This window comes from Oryctolagus cuniculus, chromosome 16 (genome assembly GCF_051225735.1).
Source record: "Oryctolagus cuniculus isolate XC-2025 breed Fujian yellow rabbit chromosome 16, ASM5122573v1, whole genome shotgun sequence".
NCBI lineage: Eukaryota > Metazoa > Chordata > Mammalia > Lagomorpha > Leporidae > Oryctolagus > Oryctolagus cuniculus.
The window spans coordinates 91,866,526-91,886,774 of record NC_142882.1 but is presented as its reverse complement, the minus strand read 5'-3'; the positions used below and the strand labels follow the sequence as shown (position 1 = coordinate 91,886,774).

Sequence of the window (20,249 nt, the reverse complement as noted above, 5' to 3'; positions counted from 1 at the left end):
CCGAGCAGAGCTGCAGAGGAGCTGGCTGTGCACCGGCTGGGGCCAGGGCTCCCCACAGATCCTGCCCACCGGCTGATTCCCTGCCACCACGGAGGTCTCTGCTTCTGTCCCAGCTCTGGGGGAGCCATCTCACTTAGCTGCCCCCTTGAAGACATTAGGGAACCCCAGCTCTGCACTGCACCGCAGGCCCTGGACATGAAGGGGGTGTGTGTGTATGTGTGCATGTGTGCACTGTGTGCGGGCATGTGTGCCGTTCTGCAGACAAGTGTGTGTGAGCACGTGTATGCACATGTGTGTGCGTGTGTGTGGTGCACATGTGTGCACAGCTGTGCATGCTTGTGTGCATGCGTGTGCACAGGGTCAGGAGCACAGGAACTGTGCACTGCTCCCCATCTGAGTGGGCCCTGCTCACCACCTTTTCTGCCCCGTGCAGCTGGGGGATGGGCAGTGGGCACTCCCTGCTGTTGCTGCTCCCTGGGGAGGGGGACATGCAGAGCAGGAGGCAGGTCAGATGTGGGAGGCTCATGGAACCAGCACGTCAGGCCCCCGGGAATCCCCTTGCAGAAGGAGCAGGCCCTGCACAGGGGCCCCTCACTGTCTTCCTGGGACGGAGGCTGGGGTCTCGCACCCTGACCAGGACACAGGTCCCATTTTCCCCGGGGCTTTTCCCCGCCCCTGCAGGCCCCTCTGCTGGCCCCATCCTGCCAGGGCGGCTCGCACGCCCTGCAGGGCGAGCAGGGGATGCTCTGGGTAAATAATGCAGAGCCGGCTGCGCTGATTGGCCTCGAGGAGGCGGACACTTTGTCTACATAAATGGCAATCGCATCCTCCGTGCCATTTAACTGTCGCGGCGCAGCAGAGGACAGAGAGCAAGCACCTCCGGCTGCCTGTGAGTACCGCTCTTTGTCCGGCTGGCTCCTGCGGGGCCGTGACCCTGGGCTGGGGGCGGGAGGGTTGCGGCTGACTCTGGCTGTGTCCCTGTCCTCTCCTTGGCTGCCTAGGACATCTGGGCAGCCCGGGTGTGGAAGTTTCTGAGAAGGCAAGCACCTGCTAGTCGGGCCTGATTTTTGGTGCCATCTCCAAGCAACAGGTCAGGCAAACGATGAGGAGCTTCCGATTGTTTCCCAGGCCGTGTTCTCTGAGCCGCGATGGCAGCTGAGCCAGACTGGTCCGTGCGCATTTGACCCACGGAGGCCACTCCGCGGGGTGAGGAAGGAGGAAACTGTGGAGCCACACAGAGCCGGGTTTGCACCTGCGAGGGCAGCCCCCCTCCCATCCTGAGCTCTGACGCGCCAGAGCTGAGAGCATCCTCCCATACAAACGTGTAAACAGTTGGTCTGGTGATGCGAAGGGCTGAGCATACAGTGGGTGCTTACTACGTGGGGGCTCTGAAATGCGTGCCCTGACAGCCTCTCCTCTCTAGGCTCCCAGGGACAGGCAGGCGGGAGGGAGGCTTCCCGGCCATCGTCTTGCTCTCTCTGAGACCCCAGGAACTCTGCTCCGTGCAGGGTTCTCATTCAAGGAGTGAAATCCCTCAGGAAGCAGAACCCTGGCCAGGAGACAACCACAGCCCAGAGCTGGCCCCTCGGGGTGTGTTGGGTGCTCGGAGATCACCTGCTTTTCCACGGAGCAGCCTGTGGGGTCCCTGGGCAAGGCCAGCAGGCATCCTGCTGTGTTATGCTGAGGACACAGCAGATTTTTGAAGGGGGAGAACTGAGTCACCCCCACAGCCTTCCCTCTGTCTCCGGGGTGCCTGGAAGGTGGGCTCCTGCAAACAGCCCATGTGATTGAGATGCGACCCTCCCCCAGCCTCCCTGAATCCGGAGAGCCCGGGCTATGCTGTGCTTGCTCCCAGTCCACGGGCTGTGACAGGTGTTGATGATCCTGCAGATTCTACTCAGGGCTCGCAGAACAAAACTGGACTGGGGCTGAGTCTCGGGCCAGGTCCCAGGGCAGCCTTCTTCCTGGGTGTTTCTCCCCGGGCTGGGCCACAGAGGTCTTACAGGCAGAGCGGGCAGCACCTGCCTCCTGGCCTCCCGGCAGAGGTTCAAGCCCAGAGCCAAGGCCAAAAAGCCACAGCCTGGCTCTTGGGTCGGGAGTGACCACTGCTGGGCTGGTGGACTTGGGCAAACCGCCTGCTGGCCCGGCCATTGTCTCTGAGATTACAAGTGCAGTGCTTACACCGGGCCTGTGCCTGTTTGTTTGTTTATTGGAGGAGGTGTGAGAGAGCCACTTCTCTAGGGAACATGGCGAAAGCAGCATTTGGTCAGCCTCCGTGGGCTTCCACGAATCAGCTCAGGTGGGACAGACGTGCCCCACATGCTCAGCCCTCTGCTCTCCTGTTCCACGGATGTGAAAGGGCAGGACCCCCAACCATACTCTGGGTGGCAGACTCTGCCTCCCCTAGCCTGGGCAGGAGCCCCTGCTGGCGTCTGGCCTCAGCTCTGGTTCCCAGTGCAGGATGGGTCAAGGGTGTAACTGGGAGAGGCTGGCTCCAAGCAGCGCCTGCCTTCCTCCACCTGCTGCTTGTGTGGGCGGCAGGAGCAGGCTGAGGAGGCCGGACTCGCAGGGGTGCTGAAGGTGGCCTGTGAAATGACGGGTGCCGAAGGCTCGGTGACACCAGTCTGCTTGGCTTTTTGCACAATGGGATGTGGTGACCAAGTGCCAACCTGTTCTCCGGGGAGGTTTCTGTGGGTGACAGGCCAGCAGCCGAGCAAGGGAAGAAACAATGGAGAGTACACAATGAATGGAAATGGATGTTTACCACTGACCTGGTTCATAGAGAAACAAAACTCCCCAAGCGAGAGCCTCAGCACAGGAGGCAGACCCAGCAAGCCAGGCCCCCGAGCTCTAGGAGCCCACACACCAGGGGGGCACCCCCAGGCCCCCCAGGCTCTGGAAAGCCCCCAGCAGACCGCGGCTCAGAGTGAGTGGTCTGGGGCAGGCGGCAGAGAATGGGCAGCCGGCTGTGACCCTCTGTGAGCTGTCGGTGTGATGCCAAGGCCGTCAGGGAAAGAACGAGGGGAAAAAAGTCCGGGAGTGAGAGAGTGCTTTCCATCTAAGATGCTGCTTTTCCCAGAAAAGATTAAAGCAAACCAGAAACCGAGAGGAAAAGCGAAATCCCCGTTACCTGGTGATTCTGACACATGCTGTTAATGAAAATAATAAGATACGAATGGTTTTTGATGGAAATTTTAAAATGTAAGTGCAAAATGTGGATGTAACAAAAGCTAACGGCGTTGGCATACTTGTCCTCACCATTGGTGCTAGGAAAAACCTGGAAACGGGCAACAGGAACCGTGAAACCCACAGCCCTTGACTGCCTCGGGAGGGGTTGATTCCTTGGAGGGCAGATTCAGGCGGTGCGCCTGCGTCCTGTCCTGAGGGTGTCAGCCCTGGGTGCTTCTTCAGGGCGCAGGTGCGATAGGTTCTGCACATGCTGAAGACAGGCGTAGAGCAGGACCCCTAGGCCCTCGCAGCTCTGTGCCTTGTTTATGGACAGGACCCAGCCCAGGCAGCCCTGGGGCTGAAGGTCCCAATATCCTGCTGCTCCTTTCAAATGCTCAAGTTGGGAATTTTTCCAGTCATTCTCAGAGAGGTCGCTGCATAGTTATGGAGATGTGGATGCAAATACAGGGTTTTCCTGTAGGGAGCTGACAGCCAGTAAACTACCTAGGCGTGGCACCGTTTGCCAAACAGAGTGGATAAGGAACCCAGGGCAAGACTCTTCCTCCATCAGTAGGCAGAGGAGCGAGGCTGTCCCAGAAATATTCCTCCGGCAACTGTGGTTGTGCCCATCACAGCTGAATAACCCACCCACAACAGGTGCAGAAGGGACATGCACCTTTCCCCCAAGACGCCAGCAGCGATACAGGGGGACACAGGTTTGCAACGTCAATACTAGCACAGATGGGAGAGAAGCTGACAGCCCAGAGTGCTCCCTGCCTGCATCAGCTCATTTGCCCTTTATACCAACGGGGAGGAAAAGGCTCTGAGAGGCCAGGACATTGGCTGGCAGCCGCACAGCTCCACTGGTACAGCCAGGACCCAGGTCAGTTTCTTTTATAAGAAATATGTGGTTTTTTTTAATCTACTTGAAAGGCAGAGTGGCAGAGACAGAGAGACAGAGATCTTCTACCCACTGTTTGACTCCCCAAATACCAGCAACAGCCAGGGTTAAGCCAGGCCGATGCCAGGAGCCTGGAACTCTATCTGGGTCTCCCACACGGGTGGCGCAACCAGCTGCCTTCCGGAATGCATTAGCAGAAAGCTGGATCGGAAGCAGAGTAGTCAGGACTCAAGCTGGCACTCTGATAGAGGATGCAGGTGTCCCGGTGGCACCACGGTGCCACAACCCTGTCCCTGCTGCTCTCTCTACTCCCCATGGCTGCCAAGAGGAAGAAACTGGCCCAGGGACTCCCCAGGGGCTGTGGCAGGAGTGCTCTCATACCCGGGAGGAGGAGGCCTCCTGGCTGGACCTGGTGAACCCCAGTGCTCGGGCCCTCATGGACTTCCCTCTGAACAGGGAGCTCCCAGGAGATGGTGAGTGTGGCCCACCCCTCCGTGGCCAGGCCACAGGAGTGAACCAACAGGCTCATTGCAGCAGCCCCAGCAACTCTGTGCTGCGTGGCATTGGGGCCATTTGCACCAGAAGTGGAGGAGCAGTGGCCTCCCCAAATCCACACGTTCAAGCACTGACCCACACTGTGGGAGGCGCTTAGGCCACGGGGGTCCACCACAGCATTAGTTCCCCTATCCAAGAGGCCCCTCCCCTCTAGCCCAGAGCCCGTCGTGCTGGCCCTGGGACCAGATCCCCAGCCTCGGTAGCTGTGTTTGTAAGCCACCTAGGCCCCATACTTGCTGCTGCAGGACTGAGACAGGTGGCGCTGGGAGCCCAGCTGGCTTGGCCCCACCCACACCCCCATCGAAGGACAGCACTGAGACTGCCCCCATTTCCAGGTGCCGTGGATGTCGCCTCTAAGCCACAGGAGCAGCTGCAGTGTCCAGGTGGCTCCCAGGAGGTGCCCATGGGGCCACCGCAGCCCTTTAGGCTCAGGGAGAGGCCAGCATTTCTGGTGTCCAGTCCTGAAATCACCTCAGTGCTCTGTGCATGGTTTCCTGACCTCAGGCACCTGGCCAAGACCCCAAGGGCTCCGGGAGCCAGGTTGCAAAGTTCCGCGGTGGCCCAGCCTGCACAGCTGGGGCTCTGGGTGGAAGCCCTCAGCCTTCTCAGCTGTGAAATGGGGTAGCCCTGATGTGGTTGTTACAAAGCACAGGTTGAGAACACAGGTGAGGAGCTCAGCAGAGTGCAGCGGCTCAGGAAGTGTGGCTAACTTCATGCGTGTTAATTGTTTTCTAGCCAATGAGAGAGTCCCTGTGGAAACAGGAAGAACCCAGTTGACACGGAGATGATTGTGTGAGCATAAGGAAGCGGTGGGATTGTGGGGGGGCTGCTGGCCTGGCTCTGGACTGACATGGTCACCTGGCATAAAGGAGAACGCTCCCCCCAACTTTGCTGCCCTCCCCCTTCACCTGGTGGGGCCCCTCCTGCCTCTGGTCTCTGGTCCCCCCCCCCCGCATACTGAGCACAGGCCTAGCACTGCCTGAGACAGCGCTCACTCAGGCAGAGGTGCGGCCAGGTTTTGCTGACAAACAGATCACCCCTCTCTCCCTCCTCCCCCATCAGCTGCATGTCTCGGGCCTCAGTCACAGGATTCTGGGAGTGTTTGCCAGTGGGAGGGCAGGTGAGGGGCCAGAGGGCAGATGCTGGCTCAGTCTTCTTGGGGCCCCTCCCACTGCACCAGCCTGGCACTGGGCACAGGCAGCCTGGACTCTGCCCTCACTCGGGGAGAGGGGCTGAGGCTCAGGAGGTGAACGGGTTTCCGTGGCTCTCCCCAGGAGTGCTGTGTGGATGGGGAGGGGTCTCCACATGCACCTGCTCAGGAAGGTCAGAGGTGGAAGGTCACCCTTGACCTTGGGCTTGCCTGACAGCTCTTGGCATACTCAGGCCTCTCATGAGCTGATTATTTATTTATTTATTTATTTGAAAGGCAAAGAGACAAGAACTCCCATCTGTTGGCTCACTTCCAAATGCCCATGACTATTAAGACTGGGCCAGGCCAAAGCCAGGAGCCAGGAATCCAATCTGGGTCTCCCAGATGGGTGGCAGGGACCCAAATGCTTGAGCAACCACTAGCTGCCTCCCAGGGTCTGCAGTGGCAGAGAAGCCAGGATTGGGAGCGGAGCCAGGACTAGAACCAAGGCAGCCCAGCGTGGGACGCGGGTGTCCCCAGCAGCATCGTAACCACTGTGCCAAATGCCGCCCCGGGAGCAGATTGTGGTGTTGCTTGTGCTTTGTGTCACTGAGGGTGCTGTGTTGTTCAGTCAGCCTGCAGAGGTTAACAAGGGCTGGGGGTTTTGTGAAGCCACATATCAGCCGCTTCACTCCCTGTTGTTGGACTCTTTGTGATCTTGGTGGGAAGTATTTCTCCTATCGGGCTCACTGTGAATCGCAGAGGAAATGTTCACCGTCTTTCTGGGGAAGTCGGCCACGTCAGGATTGTGCACAGGTTTCCACGCTTGTGCTCTGGGGAAGACAGGACCTCGCAGTCCCAGAGGCGCCAGTGTGTTTTAAAACATCAATTGCGGTCTTGTTGCTGGAAGGTGTATGATGAAAGTTGACAGCATTCTCTTGTTGAGGGCATGAAGTGGAAGTCTGGGAAGGCTGGAGAAGTCTCCCTGTCCAGATCTCCAGGAGAGCTTGCCCTGGCAGCTGGGACTGGCAGCACCATGGACAGAGCCTGGCACAGGGGCACTGGCTCACAGGCTCAACAGTGGGGCTGATGGTCCCCTGGGTGCTGGGTGTGCAAAGACCAGCAAAGTTCCTACGCCAGGGTACCATGCTGAACTCCCACCTCTCCCCACCACCTGCCGAAACCTCTTCTGGGTAGACAGAAGTGTGGGCAGGTGGAGAAGGGCTTCGGGAGGGAGGGGCTATTGACCCTGAGTCATGGTCTCTGCGACTCCGGGGTGTGGCAGAGATGTCTCCAGCTGCAGGTGTGGACTGGAGGTGGGAGAGGAGAGACCAGCATAGGATGGCGTAGAGGACCGGAGACTACTCCCTCGTTCCCAGTCCACTGAACCCCTGTGCTGCTCACACCCCTCCCACCCCCCATCTCGCCCTGCACCCGTAAAGGCAAAGCACAGGAACAGAAGCCTCAATGAGCAAAAGGCACCAGTTGAAGTTAGACCATAGATCACCAAAATAAGGATAATAATTAGCCCCATGGCGGGTCAGGGGGTCTGAGGGAGGGAGGGGAGCTGGACTCTGCGCACAGCGTGTGGGGTTGAAGGTGCGCTGGCTCTGCTGATGCAGCTCTGGCTGTTACTGACACGGTAAGATGTCAGCCAGGGGTCCAGGAAATCATCCACACAAATAAATGGCCGAGAATGGTTTGCACATCACCGCCAGGCCCTGCCTTTCTATTCGGCTAGAGACGCATCTCCAGGCAGCATGTTCAGAGGTGCTGTCTTTGTCTTCTCCTGGCGCACACTGTCTTGACCTCACACTATTTCTCTCCCCTTGGAAACGGGCAGCTCCTCCCCGGAGGCCGAGCCTGCTTCTGCAAAGCCCCTTGCTCCAGGCTGCAGCTGTGCGCGGCCCCTCAGCTGCGCAGGTGGAGGCCGCTGGCATGTTTAAAGGGCATTTCTCGTTGTCACACTGAAGGGGCAAACCACAGAGAACGACTATAAGATTTCACCACGTAAAAGTCAAAATCCCTGCAGGTCAGAATAAACTTAAAGGCGAAGGTAGGTGAGAGAAAAATGAGGAAAATGTTTGCAACCCATGTCATAGATAGAAACTAGCAAATTAAAAGATGTCTAACAATGCTGGGAACCAGCGTTTCTTAAAGAGGAACTCCAGATGGCAGAGAAACAAGAGGAACCGCCCCCTTAGCTGAGGTGAAACAGAATCACTTCCGCTTCTGATGCCGGCAAGCTTCCGCGGCGCCCAGGCCCAGGACGGCTCAGCAAAGTGGTCTTTCCCGGCAAGGTTGTGGGAGGGGCTTTGTGGAGACAGCATGCTTGGGAGAAATGCGGCAATATAACACGTGTGTACATGTGTATGAATTCGTGCAGAAGAAATCACAGAAGAGGACTCTTCTTTTGGGGATTTTTTTATTAGAAAACAAAGTGTGCGGAAATGTGAAGAAGAGGCTGTGCGCCGCCTTGCACGGCATCGCGGAGCTGGCCTTCACCCAGGGCTCATTCCACGCACCGTCCTAAGCTGTTTTCATCCATCTAATCTCTGCAGAAGGCTCTTTGAGGCCCTGCTAGTGTTACCCTGACTTTGTGTCCATCTGGAAAATGAGGCTGCGCATGGCGGCCCGGCGTGAGCTCCACAGCCATCGGAGGGATGCGTGGAGGCCAACCCCCACCCTTCAGCTCCCAGTGCACTGGGGGCCACTGCCCCTCGCCACTTCCGCAGGGGAAGTGGGGACAGCAGCAGAGACTGGGCTGAGGATTTAGCCCACTGGTGGTCTGACGTGTTACGTGACTGTGAGGGCCACAGAGAAAGGCACCTGTGCGCAGGGCCGGGGTGGGGTGTGTGGTCCATCCTCCTTGAAGAAAGCGAGCGAGACTATTGGCAGTGACACTTTCGCATAGTTTCAGTTTGTGCTGAAATTTACTTGTAACCCCAAATCAGCACTCGTGGTGGCTCCGTGGTCACGGATACACACGTGTGCAGCCTGAACAGAAAGTTGAGTCCCAGCAAGTGTGTTCCCAGCTGAGGCTGCACAAGGCGCCACCTGCAAGGCTCAGCCCTCGTAAACGAGTGTGCCTTCCTCCGGCTGTCTCCTGCCACCTGCCTCACAGGTTTGTGCTTTCGCCTGTGATTTGACTGTTGGACGCAGCCCTACCACGTCCTGCCATCATGCCTTCCAGGGTTCCCATCACAAGAACACTGTGCCGTGCCCCACGAGAAACACGCGTGTTACAGACGCTTCCCGCAGGCGTGAGTGGTAGCGCTGCTGGCTGTAAGATCGGTGTTTATGAGGCGATGTGCATGAACAAGGTGTCTCTAACAAGAAGCACATTACAAAGACGATGTGCTGATTGGCTGACAAAAATGACAGGAAGCTGGGCTGTCTCCCCGTAGGAGGATGGTTCACCATTCACTTAGTCAGGAATGGGGAATATTCAGAGAGCATACCCATGACTTGCAAGGATTAGCTGTGTGTCACGTAGGCAATGAGGGGAAATCCTGTGTCAGGAAAGCAGAATGTGTGAGACGTGCGAGTGTCCTGGGGATGGAACCCAGAGGAAGGAAGGGGACCCCAGCTCTGGGGGCAGGTGCGCTGTCCCAGGCTGGGGATGGAGAGCCCCAAGCATCAGTGATGCATCTTCACAGCTCCCAGGGGCTTGGCATTGCTGGCGTCACTTCTCAGGTGAGCACAAGCTGAAGGGGTGGAGAGTGTCTCTCTGCAACAGCTGGGCTTGAGCCGTGTTTGTCACTGGGGTTGGAACAGACAATGAGAGAGCTGGTGCTTCCTGTCTGCCCTGCGGCTGGGAGACCTTGGGTTGTCTTCTCGTGGGGAAGAGCCAGGGACTGGTAGACGTAGCAGCATTGTGGGCAGCCTCCAAGGCAGCACCACGTCCACTTCGTCCAGACATGGAAGGGTGGCCCCAGAGCACGTGCGTCGCTGCCCAGGTCACTGCACCCATCAGCCTCCTTGGAGTCTCCCTCCTCCAGGCCAGAGGGCGTGCTGCTCACTGCCTGTTTTCTCTGTGTGTGTGTGTGTGGCCTGCGTCTCTGACAGAGCTGAGTCACCATGGACACAAGCGAGTTCCGGAGGAGAGGGAAGGAGATGGTGGATTACGTGGCTGACTACCTGGAAGGCATCGAGGGCCGCCAGGTCTACCCCGACGTGGAGCCCGGCTACCTGCGGCCCCTGGTGCCCGCCTGCGCCCCCGAGGAGCCGGACACGTTTGAGGACATCATCAGTGACGTCGAGAAGATCATCATGCCAGGGGTAGGAGAGCTCCATGGTGGGAGAAGGCGGGGGCTAACACCAGTGTGGTGCTGCCCAGGCACAGGTTGGAGAGAAACTTGGGGCATTTCTCACAACTGAGGCCCAGAGAGGTTAGGTGGGCACCTGAGGTCACACAGAAGACAGTCCATTCATGATGGAGCCCAGATCCCAACCCAGCTCCCACGAGCTGCCAGTCCAGCAAGTGCGTCTTCCCCTGAGGTGCCCCCAGACTCAGTGCCGGCCCCGAGAGGCCCACGTGGAGTCTGCCCCATCTACTGGGCAGAGGACGAGGCCCTGAACACCTCGTGTTCCTCAGAGGGTCCCTGGCAGGCATGCAGAAAAGCTTCTCTTACTCTGAGAGTGGCCCACGGGGGCCTGCTCTCCCAGAAGCTGACAGCCCCAGCAGGCCTCCCTCGAGGGCTGACGAGCCACCGCGGGCTACTGGAAGGCACCAGAGCCTCCGCAGTGCGCCCTCGCCGGGGAGCAGGGAGCGGGGAGCGGGGAGCAGGCAGCACACGGCACAGGAAGCTCCGCTCCAGCTCTGTGCTTCCGCAGTGGACGTTCCGGCTGATGGATGCACCGCACAGCCCCGCCGCGGGGCTCCGTGCCTGGTGCCTGGCTGAACCGAGCATTCCAGTTTCTGCATCAGGCTCACCTGCCCTGGGATGTGGGCAGAGTCCTGGAGCGGGGGCGGCGGAGCTGGCCTGTGTCTCTGCCGAGGCCCTGAGGGTGGTTGTGAGCTCAGTGAGGAGCAGGGGCGTGGTCTTCAGAACTGAAGGGGTCCGGCCTCATCAGACCCACCGCTGGCTCTCAGCACGGGGGTCCGGGGGCGTAGATCATCCAGTGGGGCCGTTGACCTCAGAGCTCAGTTCTCTGAGCCCAGAGCACATCCCGTAGCCCTGCCCAGGGCCTCTTCCCTGGACATTCGGGCTCTGAGAAGTGCAGGATCCTGGCTCTCACCTGAAGTCTTACACACACACACACACACACACACACAGCCATTCCACACCTTTTCAATGAGGTCATTTGCATGGCAAATAGCCCGGCCTCTGGCTGTGTCTTGGGGCCATAGCAGCTCTTTCCGGGCCAGAAGATATGGTCACGTCCAGAAAGCAGCTCTTTCAGAGAGACAGCACAGGTGTGGGGAGCGGCATCAGAATGACTGGGTCTGGACGTGTCCATCGGGGCCACACGGGGCACGTGGCTCCCTCCTCACCCCCAGTGACCACCTCTTCCCGCAGGTGACGCACTGGCTCAGCCCCTTCTTCTTCGCCTACTTCCCCACGGCCAACTCCTACCCGGCCATGCTGGCCGACATGCTGTGCGGGGCCATCAGCTGCATCGGCTTCTCTTGGGTGAGTGGGGGCGGGGAGGGGGTCCTGACAGTGGGGCCATGTTTGGGTCCTGGCCCCCAACACACAGGCTGAGCCACCATGCCGGGGGGGGGGGGGGGAAGGGAGGGCTCCGTGCCAGAGAGGCTGGCTGCAGGGGAGATTGGACAGGCGGGACAAGAGCCAGTGTGCGGCTGTCTGGATGGCGCTCAACAGCCCAGAGCCAGCTCTGCACGTGCTGCTGTTGGAAGCACTTGGCCTGAATCAAACCTCAGCGGCCATCAGCCGTCCCCATCTAGGGTGGGCGTTTTGAAAAACTTTAATCCTTCTGATAAACCAAGAGAGCGGAAGGGACAGAAGCAGTGCGATCACCCCGTTGCCACACCTGCGGTCCTAGGCTGCTGGGAACCGGGGGCAGCCGCCCTTGGTTAATTCCCTCCCTCTGCCCCCCGCAGGCTGCGAGCCCGGCTTGCACAGAGCTCGAGACAGTGATGATGGACTGGCTGGGGAAGATGCTGGAGCTGCCGGAGGCGTTCTTGGCCGGGGGAGCTGGAGAAGGGGGAGGAGTGATCCAGGTACGGGCGGGCTCCACAGAGACCCTGGCTGCAGGGGCTGACCCCTGGTGCTGCCGTGGCAGGGTCTGGGTCTGGTTCTGGCGCTGTGTCAGGCCTGGGGTTCCAGGTGAGGGAACTCAGACTTAGGGAACTTGTCTCCTTGGCTCCCAGTCGGGAAGTTGTAGGTCAGTGTAAATTGGGTCCTGTGGGACTCAGCTTGTGACCTCACCGCCACAGCCCTGGGAGCACAGCCCCTGTGGGTGGGTTGGCGCCCTTACCAGGGCAGCGGGCTGCTGACAAAGGAGGGAGTGCGAGTGGCAGCTGTGGTCATGCCCCAGCAGTCCTGAATGCCGCTGGTGCGTGAGCCAGCGCCGTTTCCGCATCGACGGAAGTCACTGTCCATGTTTAACCTGCACCTGTTGTGAGTGACTCACCAGGAAACAGGGCAGACCCGGATGGCAGCCGTGTTGGAGTTGCTGATACCCTGGGACTCTGGGACAGGCGCCACTGGGGCCGCTTGGACTTTTTGTGCTTTCTCCACTCCCTGGCATGGAAGGTGAACAATGTGGAACCCACCACCTCCCCTCCAGCGTCTTCTATGTGGAGTGCGTGTGTGAACACTGGGAAAGCACGGTCGGCCTTGAAGTGACTGTCTTCTCAAGGCTCTGAGGGCACGTGAGGGCCATTATTACTGTGCCCATCCAGCAAGTGAGAACACTGGGGCACACACTGGACAGTGCCTTTGTTGTGGGCGCGTGGTGACGTGTCCAGACGGAACACGAAGCCAGCCCTAGCGCAGCAAGTCCGGGTCTTTAAACCACTGGGCCTGGCTCTCGGCTGGAGGAGGTATCCGTGTGGGACCACAGACGCTCTGTGATCGGAGCTGGCCCTGCAGCTGGGCTCTCAGTAGCCACCCCTGACACTGCGGGGTGAAATCCGTCTCTTCGGGTCTCTCTGCTTCCAGAGGCTCTTGGAATCCCTCGTGGCCCCCTCCACCTGCCAAGCCAACTGTGTCCCTTCTCTCTGACCTTTCATTTGTGGTCACAGCTCCCTCTGACCACAGGTCAGAAGGCAGGGCCCTGCTCTGATTGGATTGGGCCCGCCCAGATAATCCAAAGTAATCTCCCCAAATGAAGACTCTTAACCTAATCCTGGCAGCTTTCAGAGTCACTGCACCTGTGCAGTGAGCAGTCACGTTCTGGGGTTAAACCTGGACCTGTGGGGGAGGCACAGCCGCATTCTGTGGACCACGCGGCGTGCGTGGGGCCAGGAGGAAGCCGCCGTGCCTGCCCATGCTGCACCTCCAGGGACCCTCGTCCACAGGTCTGGCCTTGCTTCACTCCCTTCAGGGGATCTGGGCCAGCTGCACGCCCTGTGCTGGCCGCCTTCTCTGGGACCAATGGGCCAGCGGCCAGGCTCCGACCGCTTCCTCTGCTCGCTCCCCTCCCAGGCTCGGGTTATCTTGCTTCCTGTCACACGCGCGTGGTTCTGGGGGGGCTGGTGGAAACAAGACCGTGGCCCTGCTTCGAGCTGAGCTGTGATAGGAGACTGGGAACCGGATTTTAGATACAGAGGCAGCAAGGGCTCAGCAAACACGAAAACACGTGGGCTCCCCAGGACATGGTTTCTCCTGCCAGAGGCCTCCGTGGCCGGCCAAGATCCCAGCCACGGTCCATATCACATGTGCCCTGTGGGTGTGGGGAGGGGCAGTAGCACAGCCTGGGTGGATGCCCGATCAGCTGTGCTGTGGTGACGGCCAGGCAGCTCCCACTGTAGGCTGCAGGGGTCCAGCTTGTCCAGGGCGTGCCCTTGAGTCCTTGTCTGGGGAGAGCAAGCCTGAGCGTGGACGTGGAAGGCGGGGAGTGGGCAGGGAGCCACAGGGACAGCAGTGCACCCACAGAGGACCGGCTTCTGGGCCCCAGGCAAGGGGGCCAGGGGTTTTGAACAGTGGTTAAGATGCTGCTTGCGATGCCCACATCCCGTACCCGAGTGCTTGAGTTCGAGTGCCAGTCCCAGTCCTGGCTCCAGCGTCCTGCTGTCCTGCTGATGGGCACTTCGGGAGGAAGCAATGAGGGCCCCCGTGGCCCCATGGGAGACCTGGAATGTCTCCTGCCTCCCGGCTTTGGCCCGGCCCTTGCAGTTGCAGGTATGTGAGGAGTAAACCAGCAACTGAGATCTCTGTCTCTCTCTCTCCCACTCCCTCCCTCCTCCACCCTACTCCCGCCCCTCCCAGCCCCTGCATCTCTGCCACGTCAGCTTTCAAAAAAATACATTCCTGGCAAAGTGCAGTCTCGCACTCCACGAGAGGCCTGGCTTGGGGCCAGACCTACTGTTTCCTATAATCCCACACACGCTCCCATCCATCCTGTCCCACTTGGCACCTGGGGGCCCTGCTAACCCCACCCTGGCCTCCTCTTCCCAGGGCAGAATCTCTGCGGAGTCTGTGGGCCTCTTCCGCTCAGTTCTCAGCTGTCTTGGGTTCTTCAGATTGGGGGCCTCCCAGAGTCTCTCTCTCTCTCTCTGGACATTTCCCTCTTGGGCCCGTTTCTCCTCTCCATTTTGAGAGAACGTCTCAGGGTTTTCTTTACGTCATTTTCGTTTTGCACGTCGCTGGTCCCTTGTGCTCGGTGCAGGACTCGCTTGCGCTGTTCTGCTCTGCTTCACGCCGCCGCATGGCTTCAGAGGCGGGGCCTTGGTCACCGTGGGGAGAACAGGGGACTCTGGGGGGCGTGCTTCCCTCCATGGTAATTCAGTTTGACGTCCCGCGAGTATGCAGACTAAGTAGTGTGTGCATAAGTAAGTAACATACAAGCAAATCGGAGGTGCCGCACGGCACACGGGCCCTGTGCAGGGCGTGTCACCTGCCACGTGGCTGTGGTGGCTGCTCACGGGTGCGGCATCCTTGCCGAGAGTGCCAGGGCACCATCTCTCTCCTGGGTTGAGATTCGCATCCGTGGCTGTTTCTAGTCCACCACACTCTCCACTCCTGCTGTAAATGACAGCTCAGGGCCGCCCTTCAGGGCCAGGTCGCAGCCTCTGCCTGCGGGCACGCCCAGCACCCAAGCTCCAGCAGGGCTCAGAGCGGAACCACAGAGAGACTGCCTCTCTCAGCCTTCCCCTGAGAGGGGCTGCACATCATTCATCCGGCAGCCAGGCCCCGTCCTGCCGCCCTGTGCTTCTCGAGGAGTCCCACAAGGCCCGAGGTCGGGGACGTGTCCGTCAGACAGCTGCTGCTTGCTACTGAGCCGTCTGCGGCCTCGGCCGTGTTGAGGCTGTCTCTTGTGCCCCCCCACTTCACCCTGAGAATGTCCATGGGGAGTGACGGCATCAGCATCAGCTCTTCTCCACAATGAGGAAACTGAGGTCCAGGGCCACAGCTAATCAAAGACGCGGGGGCGGGCGCGCTGAGCCTGGCACCAGCTCACCCCCGCCGGCTGGGGTTGCTGTGCACGCCGCCGTGGATCACCGCCTCTTCCCACTAAGGACAATCCCGTTTTCCAGAGACAGGACGTGCCAGGTCTGGTCAGGAACAATCAGGCCAGGCTGCCACCCAGCCCCCACAGCGCCATGCCTGGTTGTGCTGGGGGAGAACGGGCATTCGGGGCCTGCCTGCAGCCGGCAGAGCGCCCTTCCCAATGATGAGGCTGACGGCTGTCATTCGCCAGGCCCCGGAGCGCGGCCTGTGTTATTGATCCCTGCGGCAGGCGTCTGGGACAAACGGTGACATCGTCGTGATGCCAGACACACTGTGGCTGTGAAAATGGTCCCTTAATTGGGTCTGAAAGCTCTTGTGGAAGAAAAGCCAATTTCTTGAGGGGTGATGTTTGCAGAAACCAGGAACTGAAGAGACAGCTGTCGGGCGGGGTGGGGCGTCAGGAGCCCTCGGCCTCCTGTCTTGTCTCCGTGCTCCAGCTGGGGCTGGCTCGCCATGGCAACCTTTGTGTGCCTGAGGCCAAGCCATGTCCGTGGTCCCTGCCCTGCCACAGCAGGAGCAGCCATGCTCACCCTCAGCAGCCAGGGTCTGCACCAGCCTTGGGCACAGAGGCCCCTCTGCTGTCACGCTGCAGGTGGCAGACCTGCTGGCTCACAGGAGCTGTTGCCATCCCCACACTCTCCTGACAATTGCTTCCTTGGGTTTGTAAAAATCACTGCTGTTGGGTCAGTGCTGTGGCGTAGCAGATAAAGCCACCAACTGCAACATGGCATCCCACATAGGCACCGGTTTGAATCCTGGCTGCTCCACTTCCAATCCAGCTCCCTGCTAATGGCCTGGGAAAGTAGCAGAAGAGGACCAAAGTGACTGAGCCCTGCGACCCACATGGGAGACCTGGAGGAAGCTCGTTGCTCCTGGCTTCAGCCTGGCCCAGCCCTGGCCATTGCAGCCATCTGGGCAGTGAACCAGCAGATGGAAGAGCGCTCTGTGTCTTTGTCTCTCCCTCTGTGTAACTCACTTTCAAATAAGTAATTAAATCTTTTTTAAAAACCACTACTGTTGACCACAGGAGGAGAGTGCTCCCTGGGCAAGTGGACAGAGCCTGAGAGAAAACCCGTAAGCAACTGGTTAGAGACTCGGCTGCCTCGACTGTGGCTCAGGGCTCACCTGGGCTGGGGCTTGGGGGAGGGGTGGCTGCAGTCAGCCCTGCTCGTGTGACTCCTCTCTCTCAAATACATTGTTCAGTCTTTCAATGAGAAAGCAAGGTTTGAGCATTTCAGCTTCGTGACTGTTGTGTGTTGTGTCTGCAGGACGCTAATCTCATAAACATCTCTCATAGTCGACAGAAGCTGCTCTGTGCCCCCTGATGCCGGGCTTCCTGCAGGGTTGGCTCCGAGAGCTGCTCACAGGCAGGCCCAGGCCGCCCAGCGGACAGGAGGGCTCCCTCCGGCCTCTGATCTGGGGAAGCGGGGACCTGCTCACCGTCTCCTCTCCCTGCTGCAGGCCACAGCATGGACGTGTGGGATGAGCGCGGCCGGCAGGGAACGTGCGTCCCTCGGCCGCTCCTGGCCTCCCGGGAGTGCATTCTGAACTCTTCTTTGCTACTTTGCCAAAATGAGTCACCCGCACAGCTCTGCTGCGGCCCCCACAGCCATGCCCAGACGCCAGCAGCTTGCACAGAACTCGGTGCTCTCTCAGCTCCAGACACGAGGGAGCCACGGAAAAGGCGTGGGCAGCGCTGCCTCCTGCCCTGGCCCCCAAGCGGCCGCTCCTCTGTGTGTCGGGGTCTGGGGTCTCAACAGCCTCTTCGTATCAGAGGTAGCCTGATGCAATTAGAGCCGCCCTGGAGACCCCATATTAGCCTAGTTATCTCCAAATCTTACTTTCACAGGTACTAGGGTTTAGGGCTTCCACATAGGAGCCCTGCGGGGGACATGATTCAGCCCACAGCGTTAGAGATGGAAAGAAATCCTCCAAGGCAAGGTCTGGGTCTTGAGAACATGTCCCCACTTTACAAACTTGAGATGTGTGCGGTCACTGTGACCCGGGCCAGGCTCTGGTGAACAGATGACGGGCCCCTGGGAGACAGGCGTCACAGTGCCCAGCACCCTCACCAACTGTGCGTGCACAGCAACGCATTTTGCAACCAGCGGTCGCAGGCCCTGTGCTGGGTTCAGGTCTCACTCGGGCCTTTCTCTGGGTTCCAGGGAAGTGCCAGTGAAGCCACCTTGGTGGCCCTGCTGGCTGCTCGCACCAAGGTGATCCGGCGGCTGCAGGCGGCCTCCCCCGAGCTGACGCCGGCCTCCATCATGGACAAGCTGGTGGCCTATTCCTCTGATCAGGTGAGTATGTGGGCAGGGGGTCCCCAGGCCTCAAGGTCTGAGTGTCTTGTTTTGTGTCAGATGCAGAGGCCAAACCAAACGAAGCCAGGCAGCATCACGTTTATCTTATCTCACTGTGACAGAGGAGACCCACGCAAAGGGGAGAGGCACTGTCGGGTGGGAACTCCCAAGACCAAGTCAAGGGCTCCTAGTGACCCGGCACCACCATTTAGCCGGCAAGGGCTCGGGCTGGGCCCCAGTTCCTGCAGAGCAGTGCTGCAGACATCTCTCTCGCCATGGGGCTCACCGGCCTGGCCGCTGCCGCTTTACGTCCAGGCGGAACAGGTGCAGTCTCAGAGCCTGTGTCTGCAGCGTCTCACGGGGCACGCACTGCTCTTGGGCTGATGGCTGCCCGTGACGGCAGGGATACGGAGGCTGCTGGAGCCTCACTGACCCCACGCATCCACCCACGGACTCTGAGCCCGCGATTGAATTCCAACAAGGGAACTACAATCTTCACCGATACCGGCCCAGCCCTCCTCACCCTGACCGTGCCTGCCTCGGTCAGGTGCCTGCCTCACTACGCTTGAGAGGGAGATTCCTTGTGACTCAGGCAACTCCAGGACAAAAGGCTCCGTGGGGCGGGGGAGCAGCTTTGCCCCCGCTGTGGTGTGAGAGGACCATGGCCACAACCCCCGCCTCCCCCCACTGTCTTCGCAGGCACACTCCTCCGTGGAAAGAGCCGGTCTGATCGGCGCAGTGAGGTTAAGGGCAATCCCTTCGGACGGCAACTTCGCCATGCGGGCGTCTGCCCTGCGGGAGGCCCTGGACAGAGACAAGGCTGCGGGTCTGATTCCCTTCTTCGTAAGTGCACACCCATGGCCTGCGGCGTGTGTGCATGTGTGTGTCTCTGTGTGTGTGCACGCCACAGTCACGCCACAGCGTGGGCTCGGGCTGGGTTGGGGTGAGATCACACTTATTTCTCTTTCTGTATCTTTGATGGCGGAGCACTCACACGTGCATGCTTGTGCTCGCCAAGCTGCTTGCTTTCACTTCCTGGAGGAGGGACGCCCTGTGACTGTCTCCAGATAGCTCTGGGGGCAGTGTTGGGTGCCCTCCATCACCGCAGGTGTGTGACCAGTCAGCAGGCTTGCTGCCTGTGCCGGGGGCTCTTGGTAGATGCTAAGACGCATCCTTTGGGAGGGGCTTGTTGCAGGCGAGCAGTGGCACTCCCAGGTGAAGTATCTGAGAGCCCAGGAGCACTGCCAGCTCCTCCTGCAGACAGGGCTGCTCCCAGGGAGAGGGTGGGGAGGGGGCTCTGCAGCTCCAGACAGCATATACCAGTGGCGTCTCCACCCCTTGCTTCTCATTCCCATTGTCATTTCTAAGGCATGCCCTGGGTACACAATGTATGAAGTCTGCTTCCCAAAATCTGTTTGAAAACCCAGTGTGGGACTGCTGACCTGTCTTGTTCTTCTGCACCCAGATGACTTTTGATGAACCTACGTGGCCCCTGCCGTCTTACCCGTTGTCCCGCTCCTCATGTGATTTCTTCTCTTCTTTCTCGCCACTCCTTGGATGGTTCCAACATTTGTAATACTCCATTTTCTTCACTTTTTAGCTTCTGAGTTAGGTGTTCTTCTCGTCACCTGGTTATGTGTGCCACCGAGTCCTACAGGTATTGGAAACCCCATTAGCTATCATTGTTTTACATGGGAGACCACAGCTAAACCTGCCCATTTCTCTTCCCGTGGTCTTTATTCCTTAGTTTCATCTGACAGGATTTTCTTGTCTGAAAATTTCCTTTAGAACTTCTTCCAGTGTGAATCTGAGATAATGCATCATCTTTTTTTTTTTTTAATGTCTTTATTTTGCCTTCCCTTTAGAGAGATAAATTTGATGGGAATTGTATTCCATGGGGCAGCTCTTTTCTTCTGGTAATTCTCACAAATCCACAACTTCTTCTTGCCATGCATTCTGCTGACACAGAGGACAGAGAGATCCCACATTCCCCCTTATCTCGCACCCCTCGTTCCCCTAGATTAGCGTCTCACATTTCTGTAACTGCTCCCCAATGCTGCACATCATCGATACTTATAGCCATCATGCCCGCCGCTCCAACTCCCACATTCTGCTTTCTGAGGGCTTTGATGGCTGCATGCGACACACACCCGTCACTTCCATATTGTATACGGCAGGGTCACCGCTGTCAGACCCCCGTGCTCCATCCGGTTCCCTCTCCTCCCCGACAACCACACCTCGGCAACAACAGATCCTCGCGTTGTCTCTACGTTTTCCTTTCCCACAATGTCATGTAGTTGGAAACATACAGGAGGTCATCTTTTCCGATTAATTCCTTTCTCTTAGCAACAAGTATTCCCATTTCCTTGGTGACTTCTCGTGCTCGCTGTCACGTTTCTTTTTATTGCAGAGTAACGGTGCACACATGGATGCATGTGCTTGTTCAATCTATTCACTTGCTGGGAGATATCTTGGTCACTTCCAAATTTTGACATTTGTAATAGATGGCTATCCGCACTTGTGTGTGGGCTTTCCTTTGGCTGTACTGGGTAAAC

General features: G+C 58.8%; 1 protein-coding gene across 2 annotated transcripts in view; it reads left to right on the top strand.

Moving 5' to 3' along the window:
- Positions 1–20,249, top strand: part of DDC (dopa decarboxylase) — a 44,730-nt gene that overhangs the window by 1,153 nt on the left and 23,328 nt on the right. Inside the window, exons 1-6 of one of the 2 annotated variants that reach the window (XM_017337637.4) lie at positions 756–889; positions 9,822–10,034; positions 11,276–11,389; positions 11,821–11,940; positions 17,560–17,694; positions 18,394–18,537. In XM_017337637.4, the coding sequence (XP_017193126.4) occupies positions 9,834–10,034; positions 11,276–11,389; positions 11,821–11,940; positions 17,560–17,694; positions 18,394–18,537 (714 nt within the window). In that variant the 5' untranslated portion in view covers positions 756–889; positions 9,822–9,833. Of the gene's footprint in view, positions 1–755; positions 890–9,821; positions 10,035–11,275; positions 11,390–11,820; positions 11,941–17,559; positions 17,695–18,393; positions 18,538–20,249 lie in introns of those variants that run through there. The other variant, XM_089315987.1, reaches the window with a different exon arrangement.